General features: G+C 42.8%; 1 protein-coding gene across 1 annotated transcript; it reads left to right on the top strand.

Annotated features, from left to right (window-relative positions):
- The first annotated feature begins 4,504 nt into the window (after nucleotides 1-4,504).
- LOC111226293 (LIM/homeobox protein Lhx1) lies at nucleotides 4,505-11,489 on the top strand. The gene is made up of 5 exons (XM_022751361.1): nucleotides 4,505-4,674; nucleotides 6,797-7,020; nucleotides 7,635-7,918; nucleotides 9,932-10,097; nucleotides 11,110-11,489. The coding sequence occupies exons 1-5, from the start codon at nucleotides 4,505-4,507 to the stop codon at nucleotides 11,487-11,489; spliced, it is 1,224 nt and encodes a 407-aa protein (XP_022607082.1).
- Nucleotides 11,490-19,950: the final 8,461 nt, after the last annotated feature.

A 19,950-nucleotide genomic window follows, 5' to 3' on the forward strand; every position in this document is an offset into this window, starting at 1 on the left:
ATACTCCATTTAAACATTATCTTATAGCTTTTGAATTGCAGATTATTTTCTTTCTTCTTTTTTTTTTTTTTTTTTTAAGAAAAATACATTTTTGTATTTTTTTTTTTTCGTTTCAAAAATTCCTCTTTGTAATTTCAACTTAATTAAATCAAGATTGAAATAATTTCTTCTATTCCACAAGGTGGAGTTTCCGAGCAGGAATAAAGATGAAAATGTACACATGATATAAACTGAGCGACTTTCACGGGAAGGAGTTTTTTTATTCCTGGAATAAACGCGTTAATAAAACACGATGATCAGTTCTTGTTATGAGTTATTTGAAATATTCTTTTGTAAATAAAAAAAAATAAAAGGGTGCAGCAGCAGAACAGAGCAGCGGACCGGTACCTCCACCCACCGCCACCTCCCACACCTCCACCCCGGTTCACTCAGTCGATCAAAGCTCCAGTCGGGAGTGATATTTCTCTCTGTATCACGGGAGTCACGGTTTGGCCCCCCCGGGCTCCCTGGCCCCGCTATAAGGTCACGCCTAGTTTTTCTAAGCCCGGGTCCCGGGTCCATACCACGCATCTCATTCTCATGTTTTAAACACCTTTTTTTTTAACCCCCCCCCCCCCCCCACCCCCCCCGCCCCCACCACCACCACCACCCATCTAATCACCTGCTCGCCTCAGTATATTTAGTCTTTACTCCACAGTCCTCTCCTTCCTCTAAAGCCGAGCTCCTCTCACACTGCTGCGGTGACATTGTGTCACTAAACTGAGCCTGGAGGAGAGAGGGGAGACAAATAAACGTGTCATGATTAGAATTAATGATTGCATGCATCTTCACAGCCTCATTCATTATCTCAGATTAATTATCTCGCAGTGTACCAGTTCACTTGTCTGCACTTCATAAACCCCAAATCTCCTGGGCTGCTTTACAGCACTGTGGCCCTGATACAAGAATATCCCCTTCTCTTAACTGCTGGTAGCGTGGCCTGTAGTGGACAAAATTACACTCTGGAGGAAGTAAAACAAACGCATTCAATAGAAAATGTGAATAAAATAATAGCAACGTTAATAATAAAAAAAAAAACATAAATTCCAGTTTAATTCCTGTGTTTAGATTTTAATTTTCAGCTGCTGTTATTGCTGCGATTTTCGTTTTCTGAGCAGGCCTGCTGAAAGGCCTCCCGCCATCACATCCACCTCCACTCACTGAGATTAAAGCGAGAAAAAAAGGAAGTTTTGTTTTCCCTAACACAGAAGCTGCGCCTGCAAATTCCAATTTACAACTTCTTGCCTGCATCAGAATGAAAATATGAGTGAGAATAAAAAATCTATCGCTGCTGACGGATTACAGTGGTAAGGTTAAAACCATTTTTGCATTTAATAGTGTCTCTGCCTGGAGGGGAGTTGAGATATTTTTAAGCCTATAGCCTATATTTTGATTTCCTTCTATTCGTGGATTAATCTGCCTCTGTGGAGCCTGGCTTTTTCCCCTCTCTGGCTTATTCTAAATCAGGCAGAGATTATCCCTACTGACAGACTATCAAGGCATCTTCTACACATGGAAATAACAACAACTTTTGTCGTTTTACATGCTGCATTTACAAGTTTGTGTAGTAGTGGAGGTGGTGGTGGTGGTGGAGAGTCAGGCCTGCAGACTGCCACGTTTCTGGGGTTATTGCCGAAGAAAAAGAAAAAGAAAAAGAAACGTGAGTTTTGTAGTCCAAAAAAGAAGTATTTCCTCTGCTGATTGCCCTCCTATGCAGAACTATGGCCCGCCAAGTTGTCACGCTGCTCAATGACCCTCAGTGTCTGTGTGATGGAAACATAACCAGATGCTCAGCAGCAGAGCGCGCTCCACAAACGGAGAAAACATGGGAGCAAAAGAAGGGGGAGGAAAGAGAGGAAGAGTGGAGGAGAACAACAGGACTGAAGAGGTGGTGACGCGAAAACAAAAACAAAAAAGAAGAGATGGAGTCTGTGTGTTTTGAAGCCTTATCTCTTTTTCTTGCAGCCAGTAACACATGTCCTGTTGAAGGGGAGCTCCCCAGACGCCGAGAGGCAGCTGGACGGGGACGGGCTGGCGTTTTGCATGAGAAGCAGCCCATATGCAGGAGGATGCTGGCGGGCTATTGGGTGAGAATAAATGGGTGTCCCCCCCACCACCACCACCACCACCCCGCCCGGTTCGCCACTCTTGCTTTTAAAGTGCGTAAAAGAGCTCAGCCGCCGAGCTGAGCTGAGCTGAGCTGAGTCCATTTTAAAAGACGAACAAAGACAAATACAACATTTTCTTATTGTACGTGCGTTTATTAAGCTGTTGTCTGCAGAGGCCACAACACAACAGTTTGTGTAAACAAACGTTTCAAAGATTAATTACTCCAAACTAGTTTCCTGGCAAATGCAAATCTTGGTTAGATAGTGGAACGAAACGAATTTGTTCAGCAAGCATGCTTCACCCCCCCCCCCCCCCGCACCCCCCCCCCCCCCCCCGCCCCCCCCCCCCCCCCCCCCCCCCCCCCCCCCCCCCCCCGCCCCCCCTCCCCCCCCACCCCCCCCCCCCCCCCCCCCCCCCCCCCCCCCCCCCCCCCCCCCCCCCCCCCCCCCCCCCCCCCCCCCCCCCCCCCCCCCCCCCCCCCCCCTCCCCCCCCCCCCCGCCGCCCCCCCCCCCCCCCCCCCCCCCCCCCCAAACGAGACAATCTATTTTCATTGAGCAAAAAAAAGAAAAGAAAAGAAAAGAAAAAAGAAAAACAAATGTGTGAATTGTGAAAGATTGCAGGCCTGAAAATCATCCACACAAAAGACCTGACTGATCCCTGTGATAGGAAATAACTAATGACAATCCAACAGGCTGTTATTAGCCTGACGGTGTTATTTACTTAAGGTGGACTTTAAGTGGATTGGACCCCCCCCCCTCCCCCTACCCCCCAATCCCAGCCCCCCACCCCTCTAAATGAATTGTCCGAGGTGTCTGGGCCGCGAGCTCCTCACGGGCTGAGCTGTCAACTTTAGAGCCTGTCTGTCTTTCACTTCCGCGCCAAAGAGAAGAAGAGCTCCACCGCTGACGCGCAGGGAAACAAAAGTACAACAGCGGTAACATCATATCTGCACAAGCCATCAGCTGAGAGAGGTCACGGCAGAGCAGCGAAGATTTCATACTTGAACGTGCAGCTGGTTTATTAAGCCTCCGGATATCCTCAGATAATAAAACAAAACATGCCCAACTCGTGCGTAATTTTTTTTTTTCTGGTGCAAATAAGTAAGTTGACATGAATACACAGGGAGCGCGCCATGCAATATGCTTTATATATAAATATATATGCGCCTCCAGCTTCTCCATCCTGAAGACGCCACTCACTGTATCTACCTGCTCAGATTCCTCCTTCATGTCCCCCCTTCATGCTCTGAAGACAATTTGCTGAGCGGCTGAGAAGCGGCGTCTCTCCCCTCCGCGCGGCTCGCCCCTCCGCCGAGGCTGCTTCCTCCAAACACATTCACTTACATATGACAGTTTGCAGGGAAATTCTTGACAATTGGTGTCTTGAGTGTGCAGCATAAATAGCAGGCAGAGCCCTAGCTGGGTTATGATGGGCCGGCTTGATGGTCGCTGGCATGGCGCTGCGCTGATTGGTCGGGACGCGGCCTGACGTCAGGAGGCTGGGAATAAGGCTGGGCTGGAGCTTTAGGAGCAAGACAGTGTTACTGGAGGACCCAGCGCATCCCAGCATACACACGGTACTGGAGACTGAGGGCATCCCAGCATATACACACTGACTACTACCGGAGCCGCCAGCGCATACCAGCATCTCCCGCCACCACAAGCTGAACATCCAGGATCATCCGACAGACCGAGGGGGGAAAACACTCTTTCTTTTTTTAATCCTTTGGGTGTGTGATGTTGTTTCTCGCCGGGCTGTGAACAGTGGATACGCTGCCATGTCAAAGTGCACTGAATTATTTATAGGCGTGCGTGTCTTGTTGTGTGACAGCTCTGCCCTAAAAGCATTTTATTAGACGCCTCTTCCAGCAGTGACTGGCACACGACGCTCTTCTCCTCGGCCGATGCGTCACTTCCAAGAGCGCCGGGACAACCACGCCGGCTCCGGTCCTCTCGTCTGAGCCGATCTGCAGCTTCCTGTGTTGAAATCTACATTTTGGTTGAATTCGCGCGTTTTGTCTCCGGATGCACTAAAGGACTGTTTTATTTATTCATTTCCTTTTGGCTTTTTCCACCTGAGAAAGAGAGAGAGAGCGAGGACGCTGTCGCCATCCATTCCTGTCTGTTTTTTTTTTTTTTTTTTTTTGGACGCTGAGCCTTTTTACGCATGCAGGGAGAAATCTGTGGTGACACCTGATCGACTGGCTTCTCCGCGCACATTGACCCGGGAGCTCCAGGCGAATCAAGGGGAGGGAGAAAGCAGATAACTCGGTCAATGCTCGGCCTGTGCTGTTGATTTTGTTTGTGTGTGTGTGCGCGCTTCATCTGTGGGGTTTGTTGTAGCCCAGCCAAAGCCATGGTCCACTGCGCCGGCTGCGAGAGGCCTATCCTGGACCGCTTTCTGCTCAACGTGCTGGACAGAGCCTGGCACGTCAAGTGCGTGCAGTGCTGCGAGTGCAAATGCAATTTAACTGAGAAATGTTTTTCACGAGAGGGAAGACTGTACTGCAAAAATGATTTCTTTAGGTAAGCCCGGGGAAGGTGCAGGAGAACTCACCAGCAGTGTTTCTGTTTTATTGTGTGTGTGGTTTAATGTTGGAGCAGGGCAGCAAACAGCAGCAGGTAAACATTTAGGAAATGATATAAAGACATTTAAACAGGAGCATAGAACAGAAGCAAAGGTGCTGATGGCGCATCATAAAAATAGATGCAAACAAACATTATATTCAACTAAAAAAAAAAAAAACATTTTAGACCTTTGAAGATTTTGTGCTTCATCTTCAGTCTCATTTCTAACTTTTAAATTAGTTTTATTCTTTATCAATCTCTAGAAACACGCAAAGTAATGCTCATAAATTCAGACCGGCTGTATTCTTCAGACAAATAAAATCTATTAAATTAAAATAAACATAATAATCTTAAAAAAATATGAAGAATTTGGCAGCTGTGTTCATGAGCAGCCACAGGATTACAGGTATTTACAGTGAACTCAGAGTCTCCGTTTTATGTATTTCTTTTTTTGCTCTAAATAAATGAAGAGAGCGACCGGTCCGTGCCTGTAGGCGGGAACGAGGACTTGGAGGTGATAAGCTTTGATTAAGAGCGAGTAATTAAAAGCTTGTTAATTTGAATTCTTATGCAAAACAACAACAAAAGAGAGACAGCAACATTAAACGCGTGTGCACTCTCTCTCAGCGGGGAGAAGAGAGGGGGGGCGGTTTGTTAGGAAATCGAGGAAATCACACTTGGGGTGTTTTTTTTGGGTTTTTTTTTTTTTTTTTTTACAGCCAGTATGGAGGTGGAGGTGGAGGTGGAGGTGGAGGTGGAGGGGGTGAGTGGGGGGCGCAAAGGATCAAACCCCGGCCAGAAGAGCCGCTGCCCGGTGTGTTTGCTCAGTCCGACTGAGGAGGACGTGATAAGTGGATTTGAATAGTAAACTAGTTGAAAAGATCAAGTCCGCAGACAATGCAATCACAGACGTGCAGTCAACAAGCAGTGCACACACCACTCAATACACATTGTTTAACGCTGCAGTCAATGGCAGGGCGAGAATTTATTATTCTAAAACCAACCTGCCGAGTCAGGGAATTAAAAAAAGAACCCGTATATTTACTGAACTCCACCGTCTAAAACATGTAGAGTCTAATCTGGAAACTAAAAGCTTGGAAATGGAAACTACAGATAAAAAAAATTTAAAAAAAAAAATGTAATAAAATAAAAGCAGTGTCTTCAGCGGGTCTGTGCAGAGCAGTGTAACGGCCTCTGGAGGAAGAAATCATATTTTATTTTCTTAAACATTATTTTAAATAATCAGAATCAGCTGATGCGCAACATCATCACATTTTCTTTTACAAATTAAAATATTTATTTTATAGACGTTTTCCCAAAATGAATAAACACTAAAACACTGAATAATACGTTTAAAATTGTTGTCGTCACTGGTGATGGCCATTAATATTACTAATATTATTATCATTATCATTATTATTGTTTGTAGTAATAGTATAATTATTGTAATTAAAATGCCAGTATTGAGGATGGAGGTTAATTCTAGATTTCAGAATTAGCAAAAGGTCCAAAAAACGCTGCTAATATACGTTTTTAAAAGTTTGACATATTAACTATAGATTAAAAAAACACATGGGCTTTATCTATACAGACTTCTTCTATTCACCATGTTATATTTTAAATATTATATGTAAGACACATTATTATATGGTCCGACTTCAGATTAACTATAGATTAAAAAAACACATGGGCTTTATCTATACAGACTTCTTCTATTCACCATGTTATATTTTAAATATTATATGTAAGACACATTATTGTATGGTCCGACTTCAGACCACAAATTGCCAAAGGCTCATGTAAAGGATTATAAATGATGTGTATAGATTTAATCATAAAGTATCAAGTATTCTTTTCTTACACTTGAAGCTTTACTGAGTCAAGACAACACAATTTAAAATGTGAATCAACGTCTACACAAGGCGGATAATTCCGTTCCCCCGTCTCCGCCTTGCCACCAAACCTGGCTGGAGTTTGATTATTATTTAAAAAAAATATTATTGTATGTTTGTAATATGATGTATTGTAAAATATATATTTTATAAAAAATAATAACCCCAGCCCCCTTTTCCTCCTGCAGGCGGTTTGGCACGAAGTGTGGCGGCTGTTCGCAGGGCATCTCTCCAAACGACTTGGTCCGGAGGGCCCGGAGCAAAGTGTTTCACCTCAACTGCTTCACCTGCATGATGTGCAATAAGCAGCTCTCCACCGGAGAGGAGCTCTACATCATAGACGAGAATAAATTCGTTTGCAAAGACGATTATATCAGCAACACCAGTGTAAAAGACACCAACCTCCTCTCAGGTAAGGAAGAAGCTCTGTGTGTGTGTGTGTGTGTGTGTGTGTGTGTGTGTGTGTGTGTGTGTGTGTGTGTGTGTGTGTGTTTGTTTGTGTGAGCACAAGGCGGAATAAATTGTGATGGATGTGATGTGTTCAGCCCCGCAGTGGCTTCATCATTTCCATGACCAGGACTCAGACGGCACTCAGAGTAGAACCCAACAAAAACCCCAGAGCTCTGTCTGCTGATCATTCTGTTTATTCTCACAGTTAAAACATGCTGCTTTTTATTTGGGCCTGTGATGTAAATATGCTGTGCTTTATTCTATGTGTTATTAAGTGTGTTCGCATTTTTTTTATCTAAATATTTAAGTCTTTAATGGAGGAAAGAAGCAGATAAAATAAGATGTTAATTAGTCAAAATGAATACGTAAACATGTGTCGTTTTAAGGCGTAAAACCAGAATGAAACTTTCAGAGAATAGAATTTATTTCTTATTCATGTTGGTGGTAGTTTTGCATCACAGACCTGAGGTCAGAGTTCAGCCACGGTTAACTGACCGCTACATCCCCGCTGAGTCCACACTGATAAATAACAACGCGATGGGTCTGATTCTAAATCTTCATATCTCATCTGTGCAGTAACGGCGTGCAGCGACCCGAGTTTATCACCGGACTCTCAAGACCAGCTACAGGACGACGTGGTCCTAAAGGACACGGAGATAGCCGCCCTGTCCGACAAGGAGACGGTTAACAACGAGAACGACGACCAGAACCTCGGAGGGAAGCGGCGCGGCCCGCGGACCACCATCAAGGCCAAGCAGCTGGAGACGCTGAAGGCGGCGTTCGCTGCGACCCCCAAACCCACCAGACACATCAGGGAGCAGCTGGCCCAGGAGACCGGCCTCAACATGAGGGTCATCCAGGTAAAGGAGCTTCTGCTTTTAGCATCAAAGCTGGGTTCTGGTTGGACTCCCACAGAGGGTTCACTCGGATTACCCCTCTCGTTTCTCTATGAATTCAGCCATTTATAGAGAAGAAATAGATAAACAGCCCAGATTTATTAGGAAATGAGGCTGTTTCTGAAAATGGAAATCACTGTGTGGATCAGAAGTAGACGGGGGTCTCGTGATTGTGTCTGAGACTCTTATGGATTCAGGATTCAGGGGACACCCACACGCTGAGGAGGTGGGCTCGCACCTTTTTTTATTTTATAGGGTGTTACGCACCCATTAAAAGGTGTGATGTAACAGCTTATATTTTATGGAAAAAATGTCCCTGCCAAAAGCTGCCAGACTGCCATGACCGTGCAGGCCTCATCCCATCATCAGGGAGGCTCCACCTACCCCCCCACCCCCTCTCACATCTTTCACCCCTCTTTAAAGGAGGCCTCTTCCCTTCAAACTGCGCAGTCACATTGAATTCATTAAGCCAAAGATTTTGGCCCCGACCGACGGGGGCTGATTTGGAAACGGGTAATTTATATGGGTATTTTTTTTTTTTTTTGATTCTTGGCGCGCAGGAAGGGGCAAAGTCGCCAACTGGCGCCGGGGCTTGCTGGGAGCGCTGGGAGCGCTGGGTAGTCCTGGCACAGCGCTGCCATCACGTTTTGCGACCACATTTAGCCATGCTGAGAGCATTTCTAGCCAAGTGGAAAGACAGAAATCTGTTTCAGGGGTCTTCAGACTGTTTCCTCACAACTCTGAATTACAGCAGGGCCGCAGCAAGTCGAACAAGGAGCAGCACAAGCAACACATTATTCAAATTATTATTAGTATCAGCTTTTTATTATTATTATTATTATCATTATTATTATTATTATTANCCAAGTGGAAAGACAGAAATCTGTTTCAGGGGTCTTCAGACTGTTTCCTCACAACTCTGCAGGGCCGCAGCAAGTCGAACAAGGAGCAGCACAAGCAACACATTATTCAAATTATTATTAGTATCAGCTTTTTATTATTATTATTATTATCATTATTATTATTATTATTATTATTGATTTTGCATTAGAAACAATTTCATATTTTATTTTGGTGATTTCCAAATATTGTTCAAGTGCTTCTTTAGAGGGAATATTTACCTATTACGCATCCGGCTTTTCTGCATCTTTATTTTTTATGAATGTGATTTTTTTAAAGGGTTGGTAAAACTGGGGTGTGGGGTTGGGAGGGGGCAGATCAAAGGTAGAAAGGTTTAGCATAACAGATTAATAGCGATAAAGTGAGAGTGACGACGTCGGGGTATCTAATATGTATGAGCGTGAGGGGCGAAAAGGAAGAGCGTAATTAAAGGAAGCCGGCCTATAGATTAGGAAATGATAACCTCCAAGAGCCCGGTAATATATTGGTAACAACCCTCCTATTAAGTATTAATTGGAGATTTTAAGCCCCCGCTGCTGTAGCCTTCAGTCGGAGTAAATGGAGGGTTAAAAGACCATTAGGGAGGTTAGATGTGACTGTCGCTCCTGTAAAGATAATTGGGCGCAGTCGTCTCCGCCGCAGAGAGCCCTTGCGGATTTAAGGCACCGGCTCATCACGCACGGCGCAAAACACACACAGAGAGCGCGCGGTTATTTACTCCAGCAAGGAGCCAATGTGGTGCAGGTGCCAAGGTAAATATGACACCTAATTACACTTTCTTTTGAATGGGGGGGAGGGGTGCGGTTTACACAGTGAGGTTTATTTGCATATTCACAAAAAATAACAAGGTGCCATTTTTTTTGTTGTTTGTGTTTGTTTGTTTTGATATTTATTTATTCAGCCCTCAGCCCCATTTCTCCATCATCTGAAGCCCCCCCCCTCCTCTCAAGGAATATTGACGTGCAATCAAAATGGCGTCAGCAGCCCATACTGCATCTTTGCTGAGTAACATGAGGTGACCCATATTACACACATATATCTATATACTAATGTGTGTGTGTGTGTGTTTGTGTCCAGGTCTGGTTCCAGAACCGACGTTCCAAAGAGAGGCGCATGAAGCAGCTGAGCGCGCTGGGCGCCCGGAGGCACGCGTTTTTCCGCAGCCCGAGGCGGATGAGGACGCTGGTGGACCGGCTGGAGCCCGGGGAGCTCATCCCCAACGGGCCCTTCTCCTACTACGGAGGTATGCTCGAAATTTAACTCATTTTGGAGAAAAACTTTTTTTTTTCTTCTTAATTGTATTTTCCTTTTATGAAATATCTTTTTTTCTCACCAAAATTACATTTTTTTAAATGTATTATATTTTAAAATTCATATTTGCATCTTTCCTCATTTCCTTTTTTTTGCCTGTCATTTGTTGTATTTTTCTGCACTTATATGCTGTAAGGAAACAATGCTGCTATATTGTTCTATTTTACCTTATCTATATATCCCATCACCAACGTGTTAAATAAGAAATAAGGCAATTTAATTCAGGTTTTTGTTATTATCTTATAAAGGCACTGCCTCAGGCAAATAGACTCCATGTTAGGCCTGTGTTCTGTTGGCTTTGTGAGCTCTTTCCACAATTAAAAAACATGTTAATTTAGTATACAAATTTAAAATAACATCTATATAAGCATATACGGTGGCAGTGACCAACCACAAGGCTCTTGAGTTTTTTAAAACAAAGTCAAAAGCGATGTATTATTCAGTCTGGGTCACCTCGTCCGCAGCCTTGTGGAAATCAGTGGCACTGAGTGAAGTTTAAGTGAAATTAGTTCACATCTGACTGATTTGATACCACACTCCCTCCTTCAAGTGCTTTGAAATATCTGATAATTTTCAGAGAATTTCATTTGTGCTCAGGCCTTTGTCTTTTCTGCTGAAGCAAAAACTCTAATAATATTCTGCTGAACTTAAAAAAAAAAAAAAAATCGGTCTCAGTAGGTAGAATCGCTGATGAAATGGCCCCCACTTTAATTAATTTTGTGGCCACGTTGTTCTCCCCACCCAATTGCAGTTTTGATTTAAGTGTAACGTGCTCTGTGACTAATGTAGCACGGCGAGGGTCTTTCTCCCTCACTAATACAAATCAAGCTATGTATATTCAATGAACTCCTCAACATCTCTGGAATTATTTCTGCACAGCCATTGTTCTCAGAGTCAACGCTGATTTTTTTCTTCTTCTTCTTCTTCTTCTCTTGGATCTACAGATTATCAAAGTGAGTACTACGGCCCGGGAGGGAACTACGACTTCTTCCCTCAGGGGCCTCCGTCGTCGCAGGCCCAGACCCCAGTCGATCTCCCCTTCGTGCCCTCCTCAGGCCCCACGGGCACCCCCCTTGGAGGTATGGACCACCCCCTGCCGGGCCACCACCCCTCCAGCGAGGTGCAGCGCTTCTCCGATATCATGTCCCACCACCCTGGGGACTCTCCCAGCCCAGAGCCCGGAATCCCGGGGCCCCTGCACAGCATCTCCTCCGAGGTGTTCGGCCCCAGTCCGCCCTTTACCTCACTGTCGCTGAACGGCAGCGGATACAACAACCACCTGTCCCACCCGCCCTCGGAAATGAACGAGGGCACCGTGTGGTAGCTTTTTGACCGAGCAGACTTTACTGGTGACAGATTCGGTGACGGAGGAGGGTGGTGAGGTCTGGTGGTGTTGGGGGCTGGAATCCAGAACAGGGACATGGATATCAACAGGGTTAGGGCAACACCATTGAATCATTATGATTTTTTTTTTTTTTTTTTTTTTTTGGTTTTTATTTTTTTTTTTTTTTTTTTTCCCATTTTTTTTTTTTTTTTTTTTTTTTTTTTTTGGTGTTTTCATATTTATTTATTTATTTTCTCACATGATTTGTTGATCTCTGTGGGGAAAGCGTATCTGGCATAAAAATTATGCTCAAAAACATTGTCTTTAGTATTGTGTTTGGGTGTTTCAATCGCTTCTTTTGCCCACTCCCTGCATCCAAAACTGGACTTGAAAAAAAAAAAAAAGAAAGAAAAACAACAAAAAAAAAAACAACAAAAAACAAACAAAAAAAAAAAAAAAGACAAAAAATGAGCAAGACTGCTGAACTGCCCCTATTCGCCCCCTTTCCTTGGGCCCCCCGGGGCTCCCTGTCGCCCCTCCTGAGTCCTGTCAGCGGCCCGGCATAACGACCAAACCCCCTAACATTTAAAGCTGGGGTAGAAAACAACCCTTCTGAAATCTCCTATTGTATGTTCGGAACACGAAAACATCATTAGCTACTGTCAAAGACTTCAATAGCTTTACAGAGAGAATAAAGGGGCTGAGGATTGGTTGTGTGCTGACCTGGCACTGTAGGAAGGCTGAGCAGCATTCAGACTATGTTCGAGGCACTAGACATGGCCCTTGTATTTATTCAGAAGCTCCTCAGACCTCTTTGCCTCTCAAGGCTCTGCCATATTGACACTTAACCTTTTTGACACTATGTTTCCGAAGGCCAGAGGATATGACAATTTTTTCCTCCGTCTGGACTATTTGTTTCCTCCTTTCTTTTTTTTTTTTTTCCTTTTCTTAATTTCATAATTTCCACCAAATCTGAAGAAGGTCGCCTTCAAAAGGCAAACAGTAAAACCCTCTATGGATTGCAAACCCTTTATTTAAAATGGAAGTGAACTTGAAATGTTGAAATGAAGTCTACCTTCTAAAAATCTTCTACCGGGGTTCTAAATATGGGACTTAGAACAGTCAACTGTTTACGTAACCTATTTAATTCAGGAGTCCAGAAGTCTCGAAAACCTTGTTTTAGAACCTCTTGATCCATATAAAAATGTTCCAAGCAACCAACCAAACTTTTGTATTGATTTCATTTATATTGTATGGAGATAAAAACACATTTGCTGGGGTTGTGGTTCACTGTGCTAGTTTGTACAAGATGTTGTTTACAAAAAAAAGGTTGAAAAAAAAGAATAAAAAACATAAGTAAAGTAGACATTTGCCAAATTAAAAAAAAAAAAAAATAGCACAAATACTGTTAAAGTGCTTTGCACCATTATCTGCAGAATGTGTTGAGACAAAATGTAAGTGTTAAAAGGAGTAATTGACTTCTTAATTTTTTAGTCTGCTAATACATTCATAAAATTGTTAATATAACATACTTAGACAGGTTTTATTTTTGTGTCTTCAAAGGAGAAAAATCCAAGCTATTAAAAATTGATGGTCAAATATGCAGCTAGTAGCTGCTACATCTCTTTGAATATCAAGCCCTCATGATATGTCTTTTAATGTTCCAATAAACCTAAGCTTATGTGACCTCCAGTGCATATTAGACCATTCACTGTATAAATACAACATGTTGACAAAAATGTGTTTCTAATAAAACTAGAAAATATGCTTATGAATTTTTTTTAACAGATTTTCTTTGGCAGCAGCGTTATGACAGTATCCCCCTGACGTTACAGTGTATTATGCATCACGCGGTGTCGGTGCAGCCGTACATCACAGGGCGTCTCTGTGAGCCACTTATCAGGCCAGTGTCACTCGTTTCATAATGAACGCTTTTTGTCCCCATGTCTGCTTTTTCCATTCACTTGGAGTGTGAAATAATTGGCCTTTGCAGACGTAGTGACAGGTAAACATTTGTTAATTCTGATTAATGGGATTCAAAAAAAAAAAAAAAAAAAAAAACCTGAGTGAAATTGAAACAGCAGTTGGTGGAAAGTGATGAAAAGACACAAAGAAAGAAAAAGGAGAAGAAGCTTTTAGCAGAGTTGTAAAAACACATTATCGTCTGACTTTGATGCTAATCTGATTTTCTTCCCGCTGCAGCGTTTTGCACTAGATGCTGATGGCTTCAACATCTCACAGACAAACACAACAACAAAAACATTTTCTGTTGATTTAACTTTCCCCACAGCCATGGAGGCGTTTAGTGGACTGGCTCGCCGTGGCTGACACAAGGGGGAGCGACTTCACAACTTATGCTGATGCCACGTCTTTCCCCAACCACATCAGCCCGGGCCTCAGATTCCTCCATTCACTTGCTCGAGCTCGACAACTAATCATAAGCAGTTAGCTGTGCAACTGTGAAGGACAATGATGAAATTGCCGTGACCACGGCTATCCTGCTTGTTATGCTTTTATTAGCCCGCTCCTACATTATTATTCCCTGCAGCTTACTGTTCTCGCAGTGCGGGCCGGCGGCTGGGAGGGACTTCTCCTAACTTATTTCGGTGAACACAGCCGTAATAATAATCAAGGAGGCCAAACACTGAGGCGTGATCTTCTGTGAGAAGGATGAAAAAATTATTCATACTCGTAGGGAAATGAGTCAGGCAGTGGGATTGTGGCTTGAATCTGGAGAAACCTTTATCTCCCTAACCCCTCTGCGTGCAGTTAGGACTGTATGGCATCCCAGTTTTCTCCCCTGCCTCCAGACTGTAATCCACCATGAATTAATCATGGTCTTGAGTGTTAACCAAGCTTGGGGAGGTGGGGGTGGAGGGTCTGTGGAAGGATATAGGTCTCTGTTGAGCCCTTGGGCTTAGCCCCCCCTGTGGTAACACCATGCACCGGCAACTGACCGCCCCGGGGCCACAGCTCTTTAAATTCAAATCTCCTATTGATCGCTCATCAGCTGTTGGTGCAAACTGACCTTGTAGTCTAACACTGGAAAAATAAAACAAGCCTTAACTGCATTTAATGGGTTTTAAATGACGTTTTAAATCTCTGAGTCAGGATGTTTGAATAGTCCACACACCCACTGGGATCCAAAATCCAAAAGTGTACCGTATGTGCATGTGTGTTTGATGAGAGGAGGTGACGGGGAGATAAATGCTTAGAGGAAGGAGTGGGGAGGGGGAGGTGTACAAAATGGTTTACTTTAGGGTACAACAGGGGCCAAAATATTGAGCCAATAGGAAGATCAGGCCCAGCAGGCGAACACCGAGATACTTGCATTCAAACTGAGAAGGGATTTTTTTAGAGCCCCTCTCCATATGAGAAGCATTTGGCTGCTAGTTTTAAATGCAGAGTGGCTCAGCTGGAAGTGTACCCTCTCCTCAGAGCAAACGTAGCACAAGCACACAAACACATGGCACCGGTCCTCGTTTCTCCTCAAACAAACGACACATGTTGAGGGAAGCCAATCTCTTGGCCGGGAATGAGAAAACGCTATTAATCAATGGAGCGGGTTGGTTGATCGCTGAGCCACATTTCCCCGGCTCAATACTCAGCCAGAGGATGATACAAAGATATGAGGCGTCCTGATAAGATGACCGCTGCTGACGAGCTGCTTGTTTAGCCACCTCGCTTCTCTACACACTTCCCCATCTTTTTTTTTTTTGTTGTTGTTGAACCGAGAAGAAACATAAGTGAGCAAAGAGAGGCACCTAAAGAAAGTCAAATCAGTGTGTGTGATAAAAGTGATTTCGCTTTTCAGTCTTTCTGTCTCCAAACACCTGACGCAGCAAAATGAAAGAAATGAAGTAACATGTGACGCGTTACTGTGGCAGATTGTATGTACAGTTTGGACAGAACTGCTTTATCAGTATTTTATTGTGGCTGCAATTTTAGAAATACTCAGGTCATGAGTCAACAGAGAAGGTTTTTCCTCATGTTTAAATTTGTCGTATTTAATTATTCAGCTAACTCCTTCTTCACACAGCTGGGAATAAACTGGTGGAGCTTATAAAACTGATTTGACCCCAGAGTCGTGACCGGAGCATCATCCAGCTCTTAACCCTGATCTTGATCTGGTGCTTTTTTTTTTTTTTTCTTTCTTAAAGTTATGTCGTGTCAATCACAATCTCCCACCCATATTCTTCAGTGTTGGGTCAATAGTTCAGAGTGAAAAGCGTGTTAATGCTGTGGCTCTGCAGTATCATGGTATTACAGTTCCTCAGCTGCTGAGAGTCCAGCTCTAATTTCAGGGAAAGATGTGGACGTCTATTGCCGGAGACTTGGTTTAAAAATACAGAGAGAAACAGACAAAATGAAATGAGCACCGCATGTTGGAGGACTGAGTAATTAAGTGTTCAACCACAACCACAACACAAAGACAAACTGACAGGAGGCCTAACTACAGGACTTACAACAAGGTTTGAGTGATATCTACAATTTAATATCTCGATACAGTGCAGCTCAAAATCATAGTATTTGATATTATCATGTGGGGTGGGGGTTGGGGGGTTTATAATACAATTACATTATTGTAAATTCATGTTTCAGTTGTTTATGTTATTTTTAATTAACATAGTTATATTATTGTATTTTACGTTTCAGGTATGAGCGATACTGTCATTTTTTCTATATTATGAAAAAAATTGTGAGAAATATCACAATATTCGATAATATTGCTATTATCAAATATCTCAAAATACAATAATATAATTCAATATTATCGAATATCACAATATTTCCCCACATGCAATGTTTTTCATGTATATTCAATATTACTGAATATGAGCCCAACACTACTTACAACATATCACTTGCGCAGTAGTTGATTGTGTTGCTCTTGATTTGTTTTTGTCTTCACTTTTCTATGTTTGGCCTCATTCTTCCATTTAAATATAAAACAACTTCATATTTCTACCACTGTTTCAGTCCAGCCTCTTCATAACTCCTTGTTTTTATGCTAGTTTAAATGTACATATCAAAGTAATGTTGCATAGATCTCAGCGCTGTCTGACAATCAGCTAAAAATGACAACATTATTGCTGTATGCTAATCCATAAACCCTTCTGTTTACATGATGGGCTGCTAATGAAAGCCCCGTACTCATGCAGAGAAAAAGACAAGCTAATAAGAAGAACTTTATCCAACAAAAATACAAGTTAGCGTTATGCTAACAAACTGTAGCTACCCTCAGAGTTTAAACAAGCACGCTGGTGTAGATATTAAATTTGGCTAGCAGCTGACATAATGAAAAACAAGTCAGGGTCATAACTGAGGTCGTCTTCATCACAAATTTTCCAGGTAGATAACTTGGACTCATTCAGTTTTTAACTTGAAGTAATGAATAAATCATGGTATATACTGGGTTTGTTTCTGCCTTTAGTAGTTTGCCCCTGAGAAAATGTGCATAAATGTACCTCTAATTTGCTATTCATAATCAGTATAAAACTGAATGTTTTACTTATAATTGGTATGTAACCCACCGAAGTACAATTTACATAAAGAAATTGCCCACGTAACAAACAATGCATTCACCCAGGGAGGAAAGTATACTCGTTTAGCAAAGTGGAAAGTACTAATTTCCCCCTGGAGGATGTCCTGATGGTATGTGAGGTCTGTAGGTTGGCCTGATTAGCACAGAGCATGGAGTGTGTCTACACCATCTGACCCACTGAGTGATATTCATTTGTCATTCACATATTGGAGACCAACTGCTGTGTTTTTTGCTCAGGGCAAGGGTTTTCTCAATGAGTTGTTTGTGTATGATTGCACTGGCAATTTCCCATCGTGATATTACATGGAAAACACACTTCAGCGCAAAATCTGTTTATAATTTACACAAGCTGGTTGTTGAGTTGGTGTATTTTCTTTCATAAAATAGGGTGTTTCATTTCTGATTGGAAATGCATTTGGTCTGAAATAGCTCTTTAATGAGCACGTCCGTTATTGTGTACAGTAGTCACACTGTTTGAAACAGTGGGGAATGTTGAGTTTGTCTTTGTGTTTCTTCTGCAAAACAATTTGTCATCTGATTTCAGAGAAAAGTGTGATATCAACATCAAATGCTCAAACTGGAAACTGGCATTAGCAACTACCTACAACTAACCACATTTCCCTGCCTGTCCAGCACCAGTCCTCAGCAAGTCCCTGCCTCACCCCAGTCAACTGACCCTACCCTGTCCATACATCAGCTTTCCCCCATTTCCCCAGTATGTACATATCAACACTGGCTTACTGGCACTAGTCCCTTGCCTGATCATGAGTAAAGTGCACCAGCCTCTGTTGTTGCAGGTTGATGGTTCCTGCTTGTTTTTGCTTGTCGTAAATGACTGCCTGCCTGTTGCTGACTCCTTTGAACCCTACCTGCTCTGTTCTAGAGCCGAAACATCCTTCACCAGAAACTCAACACTTACAATATTGTTCTTTTTTCCGAGTACCAAACACAAAATCACCATTATTTTGAGTTTCACTACAGCTAAGCAAGGTGTTGCTAGCATGGTGACATGATGCATTACATTCAAAATGAGCAAATCATGAAGGTGCATAACTGCCTTGCTGGTTATCAGTAGAAGACAAAAACCCTCTTGATGACACCAACCATAATGTGACAAACCATGACCACATAGGTAACTGATTTCATCCCATCTGCCAGTGGGTGGGAAGCCAGTGAGGGATCATGTGGCTGTACTGGTTAGTACGGGTGCTTAAGCAGAGGGGAATGGGATTTAAGGGCGAGGGTGTGAACCTCCGAGCACTACGCCCACTGGGCTCAGCCTGTCGCTGGCACGTGAGGAGAAGCAGCTGGTGCAACAGCTCATGTATTGGGGGAGACACAGTTGTCCACACCCTCTGTAAACCTACAGTGGAGTCAGCGGGGACGGGGAGTGCTGTTCACGGGGAGCTGGACATTCCCATTGAGGGAGAAAAAGGACAGAAACAGGCAACATGAGAGGAATGTTGTACATGTATAATATTGCATTGGGCCCCACTGTGTCATTCTTGACAGATAACAGTAGTGTTAATATTGCTGATTGTATTTCATATTTATCCTTATTCCAGGGCATTGCTTGGCCCGCATTGCTTGGTCTTCTCTTTGGAGGTATTAATTGTACTAATCAATGCAGATGCAGTATTAAAATAGTGATTACTGCTGTTCCAGGAACCGGTCTCCAAACTGGGCCGAGGAATGAACAGCATAACCCATAACAATGGCTACCTTTTATGTTATTTCATTTTGTTTCCTGCAGTGGAAAAGGGCTGTTAGGGAACTGAGAAACTCATCAATATTTACACACATTGATTTAAAAAAATTCTACTTTGGTAAAAAAAAAATAAAAGAAACTTCTAATGGAAGTCACAGGCTTGGATATTATGGAATAAAAACAATTTTAGAAATCAAAACTTCATGAAGCTCTGTGTTTGGAAATCTACAGTAAGAAGCAACATTTCTTACTTTAAGACACAACAAATATATATGAGAACAAGGAAACCCCAAAGCCAAGACACCAAAGCTCTAACACTCTCATTTTTATAATTGTTCACTGCTTATTGCGCCTCCTGGGCAAATTGATTTTTGTTATTTTCTGCCAGCTTAGCATTTTCTGCTGCGGCATTATCTGAGTGTGTTTGAGCAAGTGGCTAAATGCACCACCGAAGAAAGCCCTTATCACCCAAATACACTGTAACTTCAGCTCCAGGTGTTCGCTGCCATGTTACTGTACCCAACACACATGGCCATGTTGCTAATTAAAGCAATCCCATGCTTATCCTGAGAGGGAAATACCTGGATTAGAAGGAGATTTGCAACTCAAACCTGAGACATGCCTAATCAATTTAAAGCCATTAGACAATTAATTCACTTTGGTGGAGGGTGGATATTGCACATTCACTAATCTGGCCCCTAAGTTGTCACTGTGTGTACTGATGAGTATTGAGTGCTCTGTGTACATATACAGTGATGAGAACGGGCGAGCAACCCATGCAGAGGAAAGGAATAAACAAATCATGTTTCCTGCTTAAGCATCAGGTCATCAGGCATCAGTGGATTACATCACAGCCATGAAAGTAACACCCTGATTAACTGTGAGAAGCACAAGAGGCCAAATATCAATAAGTTATACTGCATTCCACCCATTCATTCATATATATTAGACTTTTTATAAAGAAGAATTTAATGGAATATTGAGTCAGTTTGTCCAAACTTGTAAACATGGATGGAAGAGTTTTTCATGATGTTGGTTACTATCACTGTTACATGTGGATGTCCTCTTGTCGATGACCTTTGACCTCTTTCCAATGGACGTTTCGGTCTGGTGCTTTTAGTCTGGTATTCGACAGATGATGTTGGCTGTTTCCTGTGTTCATTCAGTTTGTGATCCAGCAGAGATGTGTTTAGGGGTTACGCTATACA

Source organism: Seriola dumerili, unplaced genomic scaffold (genome assembly GCF_002260705.1).
Source record: "Seriola dumerili isolate Sdu_G_001 unplaced genomic scaffold, Sdu_1.0 BDQW01000153.1, whole genome shotgun sequence".
In the NCBI taxonomy this organism is placed as follows: domain Eukaryota; kingdom Metazoa; phylum Chordata; class Actinopteri; order Carangiformes; family Carangidae; genus Seriola; species Seriola dumerili.